The 12,994-nt window shown below is 37.1% G+C and overlaps 1 protein-coding gene across 3 annotated transcripts in view; it reads left to right on the forward strand.

The window, feature by feature from the left end:
- Nucleotides 1–12,994, forward strand: part of RYR2 (ryanodine receptor 2) — a 751,000-nt gene that overhangs the window by 276,514 nt on the left and 461,492 nt on the right. For all 3 annotated transcript variants that reach the window (XM_059170336.1, XM_059170337.1, XM_059170338.1), the window contains exon 3: nt 6,276–6,384. In XM_059170336.1, the coding sequence (XP_059026319.1) occupies nt 6,276–6,384 (109 nt within the window). The remainder of the gene's footprint in view (nt 1–6,275; nt 6,385–12,994) is intronic.

Raw genomic sequence — 12,994 nt, forward strand, 5'->3', positions numbered from 1 at the left:
AATTCTTCAAAATGTGTTAAATATTTTACCACTTAATAGATGGGAAAGCTCAGACTGGTTTATCTGAAATTCCTTGGGTAGTTCCATGCTGGACCTGAATCCCGTGTCCTCAGATGTGGTGACTTATTCATTTCCCTGTGCTGTTAAATTGTGAAGATTTAATACCCCATTAATTTTCAAAATACATTTTGAGATATCTGAGTTACCCTACAGGTTATATGGAGCACGTTTGAAAGACACTGCAGTGTCTGGTGGTTTGTCTTCCTTCACTCAGCATAATCTCTTCCAGTCCCATCCATGTTGATACAAAAGTTGGGTATTCATCCTTTCTGATGGAGGCATCATACTCCATAGTATATATGTACTGTATCTTCTTTATCCATTCATCTATTGAAGTGCATCTTGGCTCTTTCCACAGTTTGGTGACTGTGGTCGTTGCTGTTAGGAACATTGGGTTACAGGTGGCCCTTCTTTTAACTCCCATCTGTATCTTTGGGGTAAATACCCAATAGAGACTGAGAACACTGAGAAACAAACTGAGGGTTTTGGAGGGGAAGGAGTTTGGGGGTTGGGTGAGCCTGGTGGTGGGTGTTAAGGAGGGCACATATTTCATGGAGCTCTGGGTGTGGTGCATAAACAATGAATCTTGGAACACTGAAAAAAATTAAATAAAAAAACAGAAGAAAGATATAGCAAAAAGGTAAGTTAATTTGTCTTTGTATTAGGAGTCTAGGAATAAGTAGAGATCTGTTAGAGATCATTAGAGCTGTACCTACTGGTATCCCTTTAGGCAGATTTGCTTAATTTTCCAGATATAGATGGACTCAGAGCTTGAGGTCAACTCAAGGAAACAGTGAGCACCTTCTTTTGTTGGGAGGGTGAGGATTCAAGTTCAATAACAGTGTTAGATGGCAGAGAACTTGAACCAATCTTCAGGAGGAATATAGTATATCTAGATCCTCTAGCAGTCATGAATAATGAGGTAGATAAAGATCTACTAATAGACAATGATCTCTAAAACATATTAGTAATTTATAATATATATAATTTGTACAAGGTGAGCCCATTAATGGGAAAAGCTATTCCATATATTTGTATATGCACATATGCATGTAAATGCTAGAAAAAGACCTGAAAATGTGCACATCCAACAGGTCATCAAACTCCAGTTGGTGATGCCTGGGAGGGAAGATAAGGGAGAATGAATATAAATTTGGAAAGAGAGTTTTCTGTCCTTTGTTATTGTTTGAATTTTCAATAGGGAAAATGTTTTGTTATGTGATTTTATTTACATCATGAAGGATTTTCCATAGTTGGAAAACATGAAGGATTTTCCATAGTTGGAGACTTGAAATGGGTATTGTAGGCTAAAGGAGGAAAAGCTTGAGCAAAGGTATGGAAATGCTAAAATAGAGTGGTTAGTTACTATGCAATTTTTATACAGTGATAACGAGAGAGATGATCTGTGACTTCTGTAGTCCCAAATTATCTGTTGCAGTTCATTTAAGGTGATGGCATGTTTCAATAGGTTTTCAAACGGGTTAGGCAGTTATATCCTTGGAAACCAAATGGTTTGATGGATACCTCAGCTGGAAACCTAATTGATTTCATTCAGTCTCTCCAGTGCCAACAAAGCCAAATGCTGAGGTTCTTCTTGAGAATTTTCTCCCCTTAAGTCTAGGGAACTGTCAGGCAGAGGAGAAAGATGACCACTGTTGTGTTTTAAAAGGAAGAAAAGTTCCATAGCGAGGTTGCTAGCTTCAGGTTTGTTACTCTTAGGGAAGTACATGTCTCGATAAAATTGGGGTTGTCCCACATGAAGAGTAGTACTAACCTTTTGCCTGCTTGCTTTGGGTACTATTCTGGGCAGCGTAGGTAGACATTTAGTTGGAAGCACTTTCTCTGACTTAATTTTGCAGGAAAATAAATGTTATGGATAACAGTTAAGATGCAGACAGGCATACCTGCTGTGTTGTATTTCTTTAAGATTCTTACGTAGTCCATTTTGAAGCACTTAATAATGTAAAAGCATTTAGCCTAAGCATTGCTTTTTACAATTTAGGAGTACCTTCATTGTAAGGACAAGCAATGCTCTTTTATATTGAAGTTGGAAAACTTCAATTTCTTAGTTGCAGGAAAAGTTGATTCAAAAAATAAAAGGTGATGGACAAGGTGACAGCTTGCAAATGTTTGTGAGTCGGACCTCTTGTTCCAGAAGTTTATAGAATGTTACACTGTATTTCTTGTGCCTGGTGTTAGGAGTCATTTTTATTTCTGGCCATTTAGTTGGTCATTAATGAATGAATGATACCCTTTATTTTCCCCTGACTTAATTTTATTTCTGGAGAGTGGGAACTGAGGCTTGACATAAATGCCATAGTATAGTTTAACTATAAAACATTCAAGGTTATTTGAAGAAACCCTCATCTAAATTAAGGAATACTTTTGGTAGTTCACTTTGAAAGGTCACGAGTTAGGGTAATGATTCTGTTGCCTAAAACAACCAGACCATTTTTCTTTAGAGCGAAACAAAAAGGTAATACTATAGAGCTCTGATGCATTGTTTCACATTTTCCTAAAAGGGGTAAACAAAATTTTATTCCCGCTCAGCTTTTCTCTGGCATCTGTGCATATTTTGAAGAGGAGAAGGGCAAAGAGAGAGAGAGAAGAGGAAGATGGGTCAGAAGAAAGTGGGTTGAGACTTTGAGAGGCAGTTGCCGCTATGGATTGTCTGTTTACTCTTGCTGACTCCCACTATCTAGAAAAATATCTCGTAATGGGCATGTACATCTATGGCAACATGAAATTCGTATGGCAGGATTAATTCGTTCCAAATCCATGTGTTTTTCAAGGATCTTTAAAATAAATGCAAGCTGGTAGAGTGATCCATATTTTAACATTTTGAGCAAAGTGAAGCATGAAAAAATTTACGTTCAGTGTATGAGCTTGGCCAAAAATGACCTTTTCTTGAAAATAGTAGAATATTTTGGATATTATGAACCAGTGCATGATTATTGATATATGTTTTCAAACACTGTTTCTTCAAAGTAGAGTCCATTTAAGAATCAGTTTTAAGAAATGAGTGGTACTTCATTAGTGCCACAGAGAGAAAGGATAATATGCAAAAATAAGGATAGTGGCTCCCTTATTTTGATTTCTTGTTATGTTCTTGACACTGTGAAAAGCTCTTCACTTATCTCATTTATGTTTCACAGCAAGTCTATGGGGGTGATAGAGTTATTATAATTACTATATCATTTTCCAGGGAAGGAAGCAAAGATTAGAGAAGTTAGCAGGTATTAAGTAGTGAGGCCAGGATTACTGTGTTGGGAACTATTTATAGAATCCAAGCTCTTAACTGTTATTTTATAGTCATCCTCAAGCAATTAATGAATAGGGGTCTGAAATCAGTCCAGTGGTGCCCTGGGAATAGTTCTCATAGATTTCTGAGAGCTATGTGTTACATATTTAGGAATTTTGTAAGCTGATGTATCAACTTTGACTTTGAAATCAGCAGTTATTATTTATGTCATAGAAATGGGCAAATGCTACAAATCAAGGCTTTTTTTTTTTTAGAAATTGGTTCACGAGCACACCATTTAATAACATAGGATTCTACCAGCAGTGTTGGTCAGAGTATAGCTTGCAAACCTGAACATTTAAAATGGATAAGAATGGAATAAACTCTTTGAGTATCAGATTTTTTGCCCAATAGCATTTGTCTTCATCTGATAAATCATAATATAGCTAGAACTGAGATAATTAAATTTAAAAGAATTTATTCCTAAATGTGAAAGGAAGAAAGAGGTTCGTCCCTATCTTTTATCTTTTATCCAGTCTTTTATCTGAGGATTTTGAATTTTTTTAAAGATTTACGTCTTTATTTGACAGAGAGAGATCACAAGTAGGCAGAGAGGCAGGTGGAGAGAGGGGGGGAAGCAGGCTCCCCGCTGAGCAGAGAGCCCGATGCGGGGATTGATCCCGGGACCCTGGGATCATGACCCGAGCTGAAGGCAGAGGCTTTAACCCACTGAGCCACCCAGGCACCCTTATCTGAGATTTTGGAGAGAAAGCCCTTGTTTGGCTGACTGCAGATTAGGAAGGCAGTAGCTATGCCCAGATCTGGAAATTGGTTTTGACCACTAGCTGAGGTGGTCTGAGGAGGAATGGAGAGACATTTCACTGTGCCCATGACAGGAAGATGGAGGATTCCAGAGAAGGAAAGTTCATTAAAGAAATAAAACCCAAAGATACAGATGTAGTGAAAAGAAGGGCCATCTGTACCCCAATGTTTATAGCAGCAATGGCCACGATTGCTAAACTGTGAAAAGAACCAAGATGCCCTTCAACAGACAAATGGATAAGGAAGATGTGGTCCATATACACTATGGAGTATGATGCCTCCATCAGAAAGGATGAATACCCAACTTTTGTAGCAACATGGGCGGGAATGGAGGAGATTATGCTGAGTGAAATAAGTCAAGCAGAGAGAGTCAATTATCATATGGTTTCACTTATTTGTGGAGCATAACAAATAGCATGATGGACATGGGGAATTAGGAGAAGGGAATTGGGGGAAATTGGAAGGGGAGGTGAACCATGAGTGACTATGGACTCAGGAAAACAATCTGAGGGGTTTTAAGTGGTGATGGGGGGTGGGAACCAGATGGTGGGTATTAGGGCAGGGATTGCATGGAGCACTGGGTGTAGTACAAAAACAATGAATACTATTATGCTGAAAATAAATAAAAAATAAATTAAAAAAAAAAGAAAGAAAACCAAGCAGAACAAAACATGGCTGTTTTGTGGGATATGAGAAATCCCAGTGGCCAAGATGACGTGTTCCTTTCATCCACAGAAGAATTTTAATTCTGGAGCCCTAGCTCTTTATCTTACCTTAAAATGATAATGTATCATTCTCTGCTGATAGGAATCTTTCTAATGGTAGTGGTTCAGTTTAATAAACACTTAGAAATTGAAAATTGTAATTTTGATACATTGTAGCAGGTTATCAAATTCATCCTCTTAATGTTCTTTTTATGAAGGAGACATTGTCTCTCTTGCGTTTAGTGTTTAATGTGTTTATAATGTTACTCTGTTAAGAGATTCCTCCTTTGAGGATCTTCCCAGACCCAGTTGGACTACCTCCTGGGGCCTGGTTATCTAAAGCAAAAAGAGTCATGAACGATAATATACTTGTTCCTGATTGGGATGGTTCTAACTCACTTACCTGTTTCCTTCACCACCTTGAAAGTTATCTTTTGGGTTTTTCAGAATTGATGGGGTTTTTGTTTGGAGTGGGAGTTTCAAAGGAAGGAAAGAGAAGGGGAAAAGTATGAATGAGAAATGTAACAACACTTACATACATTCACCCACCCACCCATCCATCTATCCATCCCAGGACAGAGCAGAAAATCACATTGCTACATCTCAAACATGTATCCAACTTGAGTAAAACAAAGTAATTGTTTTCTTTCTGGATGAAGAGAAGCCTGTGTAAAAGGCTCTGTTGTACTAATTCAGTTTTCTATTTTTTTTAACTTCAATATTAGTTCAATGCAAGAATTTTTCTGTTCTTTATATTTTTTAATCAGCTGACTATGTGGTAGATTAGAATAGAATGCTTGAGGGACACCTGGGTGGCTCAGTGGGTTAAAGCCTCTGCTTTCGGCTCAGGTCATGGTCTCAGGGTCCTGGGATCGAGCCCCGCATAGGGCTCTCTGCTCTGCAGTGAGCCTGCTTCCTCCCCTCTTTGTCTGCCTGCCTCTCTACCTACTTGTGATCTCTCTCTCTGTGTGTCAAATAAATAAATAAAATCTTAAAAAAAAAAAAAAAAAAAAGAATGCTTGAGAGTCCAAAAAAATCTGGCCTTTCAATAATGCCTTGAAGAATTTAGTTATTGTGACTTTGGAAAATTCACCTAACTTCTCTGTTTTCTTGTACACACAATGATAGTAATAATCCTTATGGACAATCATAGAGGAGTTACTGATAAAGCTTTGAGTGCAATGCCTAGGAGAGTAGGCAGGCACTCAATAAAATGTTGGCTGTCATTATCTATAAATTCAAAAATGGATTAAGTGTGAGCAAAGATAATATATTTTGATGATTTAGGAACTGATACTAGAGAATTGACAAGTACTCTTTTTTTTTTTTTAAATGAAGGAAACTGATACATAATAAGGTAAATTGGGTCTGATTGCTTGATGATGATGATGTTGATGATGGTGGTAGTGACAGCAGCAATGATGGTATCTTTTCCTCTTTCCACACAGAATGTTCCCCCAGACCTCTCCATCTGCACCTTTGTGCTGGAACAGTCTCTCTCTGTCCGGGCCCTGCAGGAGATGCTGGCTAACACTGTGGAGAAGTCAGAAGGGGCAAGTACTTAATTTATGTATACTTCTAGTATTTTGATGGTATGAATGATTTTGTTCATAGGTATTGGAGATTTTATTTGTGCTGAAATAAGTCAACGAATTTTACTTGTAATTTCTTTAAGTTTGACTTTCTACTTTATTCAGCAGACCTGTGATATCTTAAAGAACTTTAAAAAAAAAAAAAAAAAACAGCCTCCAGGTGATGTGTGTCATTGAACCTCATGCTTATGTCTGTGGCTTAAAACAGAATTTTTCTTTGAGCAATTTGTGTGTTTTCTTACATTTTCAGAGCCTGTTAATGTTACTGTCTTAATTAATTGCTTTATGCCTGGCTATTTGTCGTTAACCTTTATTTCATTTTCAAATGCCTCTAACCATGTGCCTATGTTCTAAGCTGCTTTATGGCAAGTAAAATTTCATGGCACTTGTATATTTCAAGTAATAAAATTACGACAATATGTTTTTAATCAATTATAGTTTTGTAAACATCTAAGAATTTTCTTGTGAAAATTGAAATTCTTACTCTGTCGCCTATGAAGACATTTTTCTGTGAAATCTGATTTGCTAATTTAAATTTTTTCTATGCTGTAACTTGATATGACTGATTTCTGGGCTACTTTCATTTTTAACCAGTTCATTAAAGTTTAGAATTAAGCAGAGGATAGATGGCCAAATTTTGGTTTCTTGATTTTTGTTTATATTTTTGCACTAAAATTACTGCAATGTATGGTTTAAATGAAATTTAAATTTTCTCTTGCCATTATTGGTCTATGTTACTGTTATGGTTTTTAATCATTATTGCAGTTTTGATAAGTGAGAGCATTGAATAATAACACAAAGTTCAACAGAAAATGAGTGATCAATTAGGATGTAACATATTTTCATTAGCCTCATAATTTTGAAAGATTTAGTTGCACAAAAAATTTAATTGGTTTGTACATTACTTCTAATTCATTTTAAATGTTAAGAGTACACTAGTAAGTATCGAGGAGAAACTTTAGGGATTTTTATTCTATATTAGAATAATAACTTAGTTTGCAAAAGATCCAAATATATGTGTTTTAACTTTTCAAGTTCATTTTTGGTTACAAAGAAGTTTGAAATTACTGTGTTAAACTATATAAAATGTTTTTTTTTTTAAAGATTTTATTTATTTATCCAACAGACAGAGATCACAAGTAGGCAGAGAGGCAGGCAGAGAGAGAGGAAGGAAAGCAGGCTCCCAGCTGAGCAGAGAGCCCGATGCGGGGCTCGATCCCAGGACCCTGAGATCATGACCTGAGCCGAAGGCAGTGGCTTAACCCACTGAGCCACCCAGGCGCCCCTATAAAATGTTTTTAAAATTTCTGTTCTTCAACATGAAGCTTTTAGAATAGGCTTACATAGGAGTAAAATATTTCTCAATTCAACTAGTTTTGTCTGTACCTGGAATAACCTCTTTGGATTTTTAAACATCACTGAGGCATGTCAGCTTTGAAATTCAAATCTATTTTTTTTTTTAAAGATTTTATTTATTTATTTGGTAGACAGAGATCACAAGTAGGCAGACAGGTAGCCAGAGAGAGAGGGGAAAGCAGGCTCCCTGCTGAGCAGAAAGCCTGGTGTGGGGCTCGATCCCATGATCCTGAGATCATGACCTGAGCTAAAGGCAGAGGCTTTAACCCACTGAGCCACCCAGGCACCCCAAATCTATTTTTAAAAAGAAAAATCATTTTTCTTTTGCCTAAGCATCTAGGAAAGTATGTATTAGCATTTTACTTATACTGTAGATACCAGCTTATGCATGAAATGGTCATAAAATTTATTTTTATATTGCTAAGCTAAATTTTCTAAATTTAACATCTTTGAAAAGATGTTTTATCCCCCTAAAATCATGAGGTTGGATTAGGCAAGCTCTAAATTTTCTGTGTGTTGGGATGATGGAAATACTGGGAGTTATGTTTTTCAGATATTTATTAGGATTTCTGCATCCTCTCCCTAATACTCTAATCTAGCTGTATTTTATTTTGAATTATTCCCCATCTACAGGTTTCTGTCAGTTTCTAAGGTGGAAATTTATGTGATGTGTGGAACAGCATGTTTCAAAGCCCAGCGTAGCTACCATAAGACCTACATTTCATTAGAAAATATAAGTTGAGAAGAATCTCCTGCAAGGAAAGGACATCTTTCATTGACGTGAATGTCACTTTTAGATGACTAACTTTTAGGGAGGAAACCACTGTCCATTAGCTCAAGGGGATTCTATATCTTAGAGAAAGAAGCGCTCCTAAATCAAAGTAGTTTGAATTATACCCTGAAATGATACCCAAAATACTTAACAACTTTGGAACAGGCGTCAATTAATGAGTGTGGACCTCAGCTATAATGCTAGAGGCGAAGTCCTGAAGAGATGTGAGGGTGGTCCCAGTGATTTGAGGGTATTCTGTGGTAGCCCTGGGTGCTCTTAGCTAGGGAACACCAGATTTGGTGCCATGAGTATTTACCAAGAAGGAGAGAAGGTCTCCTTGCTAGCAGCCATCTTACTTGTACTAGTGCAAGCTGGCTTAATAGCGTGTCTAATTATATTGCTATCGTGGATGTTTTTGGCATTTGTAGGAGTCAAGTCTTTTGGAGTTTATACGTATCCGTAGCCTACGTAGCTGTGCTTTGAATTCATGACAGGAATCTATGGCAACCTTGACCTATGTCAAGCAAATTGTCATCTCCAGCTTAAACTGTGGACAGTAGATTTGCTTAAAGAAAGATCCACTTGGGGCACTAGGGTGGCTCAGTGGGTTAAAGCCTCTGCCTTTGGCTCAGGTCATCATCCCAGAGTCCTGGGATGGAGTTCCTGCTCAGCAGGAGCCTGCTTCTCCCTCTGCCTGCCTCTCTGCCTACTTGTGCTCTGTCTGTCAAATAAATAAATAAAATCTTAAAAAAAAAAAGAAAGATCCACTTTTACGAGGAAGGTATATATCAGCCAAGTAATGCTTATTTTCATGAAATCATTTTTCTCCCTTACAAATTGCCAATGTATCAAACACAACCTCATGTATTACCCGATTCCCTAACTCATTCATAATCAACTTTACTTACAAAGCCTTGTCCTTTTTTTTTTTTTTGGAAGATTTTATTTGACAGACAGAGATCACATGTAGGCAGAGAGGCAGGCAGAGAGAGGAGGAAGCAAGCTCCCCAGTGAGCGGAGAGCCCAATGCGGGGCTTGATCCCAGGACCCTGAGATCATGACCTGAGCCAAAGGCAGAGGCTTAACCCACTGAGCCACCCAGGCGCCTCAAGTCTTGTCCTTTCTTAAAAAACATAATTCTTCCTAAATTCTTTATGTAATTCAGTAAATTGCATAATACTATTTTAATGTCCAAAATGTTGTCATAAACGCATAGTAATATGAACACATTTAATGATGATAAAGGAAAAAATCCCATCTAGAACTGTGCCTTTTCTTTTTGTGGTTAACCCATTTTGTTCATATTCTTGGTTCTTTTTGAATAAATGCATGGTTTTCATAAAGATTCAGGAAACTAGTGAGAAATTCCCGGCATCACTTGTGCTAAAACAAATCAAGAAAATTCCTGATAACAAAAGGGTATATGTAAGGTGAATCAGGGAAAAATATTACCTAATTTATGAAGTTTTGATTCTGTAGAGTTGCTTATTGTGACTATTAGTAAAATAACTAATACGTTTGTGGCAGAAACGCATTCTGAAGGATTTTATCTAAAGAGATTTCCATCTGTTTAATTAAAAAAAATGTGTAGTTAGATCTAAATCATATGTATATATCCACTGAATATCATTTAGATTTTATTCTTACTCAAATCATATCAGTATTAAAGATACTAAGATTCACTTATCCAAGTAGCTGCTCTTAGACCCTTTAAAATTTTGAGGGTGGAGATAATGCACATAAAACAAGGAGAAAATGACCCCTGGAGCAGTGCCCATCCCCTTGGGCGAACTTTGCCTGGGCTTCTGTACATCGGCGTCCTTGCTTCTGTTACTCCTTCTGTCCTCCCCCTGGGTTTATGTGGTTCTGTGTAACTTGTCTGTCTGTGAACCCACACCCATTTGTCTCTTCTCACTCTTCTGATTGATTTTGTATGCTTGTTTTATATATAGCACAGGGCCAATAGATGGGCTTTGTAGAATTGGAGAAATATTTTAGAATATCGGCTCGGCCATGTATTCACTCTGTGGCTTTGAGGGAAGGTAAGTCTTTATGGTCAGGTTTGGTGATGGTGCTTGGAGATGATTGTTCTGGTAGCATATTTTAACAGGGGCCATTATTGTTCCTTTCCTTATTCTTTTTCTCATCCCTTGTATGCTCCATTGGTAGGACTGTTCCAAATTTCTGATGGCCTTTTCTCAGGCCTTTGCTTATTGCTCCTCTGCCATCTTGGCTGGTTCAGTTCTCCGTCCCTCTTCCTCCAACATCCCAACCCACTTCTGGCACATGGTTCTGCCAGTTTAATGAGGGCGTAGTTATTTTAAACTATAGAGTCAGTATTGTAGTGAATAAAGTTTAATGATTTAGGTGATCTTAGGCTTTGGGCTATTTTACTATACTTTTGTTAATTCACAGACCTTTTGGATAAACAATTTCTCTACATGGTTGTATTTTTTTTTAAGGTCTAGTTTAAGGATTCTGTTTCATAGGAGCACAGATAGGAAGTGAGAGGGCACATAGTGTGGTGGAAAGAGCTTTTGAAGTCTGTGCACTTTATTGAAAAGTCTTACTTTTTCAGATAATTTTACTAATTATTTTTTGTTGGAAAGGCTTTTTTTTTTTTTTTTTTTTTTTTTAAATAATGCCATGAGTGTATCTAGTGGCTTACTTGTATATTGTGTTTAGGAGACTATGTTTTCAATTTGTAACATTGACTGGCTTTTCTGTCTTTTGGTTTAGTTGTTTCTGAAAGAATTATAAGAAATTACCTCTTGAATTTGCCTCATGTCCACTTGACTCTATTGGTTCCTTCTTTGAATTTTATAGCTTGAACCAAGAAAAATTACCTAAAATGAAACCAGTGTTTGCCCCTTATAGCCTGCTCTTTGGGGAAGTAGGTTGAAATTTATAATTTAGGTGATTATGATTGGTATCATTAATTAATAGCAATAAAAATCATTCACTTCTCATCATTTAATGTAAGCTTTTTGAACATTTATAAGATATACATTAGAAGACTCTTTGGATAGAAAGATGAATAATAAGTGATTTTTGTCATCAGTGGGTCCACAGTCTAACGCAGGTATAGAAAAACAATTACAGTTTGTGTGTTACCGTTTTAGAATATACACTCTTAGTGTAAGCACAGTGAAGGGATTAGGCATGTGGAACTTGTCAGTCCCTTGAATTTTCTTTGGACTTTTTCCATTTCTAAGACAAGTTGGGATAATTGTCAAAGTATTAATATAAAAATCATTTTAAATTTTTCTCCAAAGAATAAATTGATCTCATTAGGCTATTTTTTAGAATTCTAATAGAAAACCATACTTGCCAGGAGGATAATGCCTTAACATATCCAGAGATACTCTTAAAACTATTTTTATGTCTCAGTTTACTAAAATGGTTTATTTTATATGACTTTTTCATATTTTTAAATTATACATTATTTGTAATTAAAGATACAAGATACTGCAGTGATTATCAGTACAAATATACATCAGACTCTGACATGTCTAGTTTTTTTGAGAAATGAAGTTCTAGAATGCGGAGTATTATTAATACAGCTGAGTCGTTCTTCTAATAAAACCTCTGCCTTTTTGAGGCATGTATGCAGAATATCAAAAACACATCAAGAACGCAGCTAGCTAAATTTACTGGTAAGCGAGTCTTTGAGAAATACATTTTTTAAAACACTGAAGCACCATAAGTGAGTTTCTAAAAAGTACCTTTATCAGACAGTGAAGCACCAATTTCAGGCACGTGATTGTGTAAGATCAGTTTAAGTAAATGCGAGAGCAGCAGATGAAGGTCAAGAAGACTCCTACAGACTTCACAGTGGTGTGAAGCTCGTGGATCTGACACAGACTCAGAGTTCAATTCTTAGTAACCTTAGGAAAGCTGCTTAATCTTTTTTTCATTTATAAAGAGAAATCTTTATATCTCCCTGAGAGTGTTGATGGGAGACTCTAATAAGTTAATGCAACGAACATGTGCCAGCCATACATGTCCCTGCACACAGGAGACGCCACAGCCATGGTCCTTATTCTCAGGACTTTTTTCTGGCTCTGCCTGCCTACCAGAGCTCCTGCAGACCTCACTCCTCTGGAGGAAGAACTTATAGAGGTCCAAATCTTAAAAATCAGTACAAATAATAGCAAACCTCCCAAACACTGGAAGGCTCTGGAGAGTTGGGCCAAAGCACACAGGTTCTAGAGAAGAGCTGGGCTTGGAAAATGGGATCAATGTGGATGAGTTTCCTCATTTTTAAGGCTTTCAGCCTGCAGGTGGACTCAAGTCAGTGTTGTGTGGCAGCTCAGACTCCAAGAGAATAACCGTAGTCTCTCTGGAGACAGAATTCGGGGCCTTGAGAACGTCCAGGAATAATCCTGAAAAAGACAAATCCAGAGGTGGGGAGCCCCAAATTCTGTGTATAAACTGCCTACCCTCT

This window comes from Mustela lutreola, chromosome 4 (assembly GCF_030435805.1).
Source record: "Mustela lutreola isolate mMusLut2 chromosome 4, mMusLut2.pri, whole genome shotgun sequence".
NCBI classification, from domain to species: domain Eukaryota; kingdom Metazoa; phylum Chordata; class Mammalia; order Carnivora; family Mustelidae; genus Mustela; species Mustela lutreola.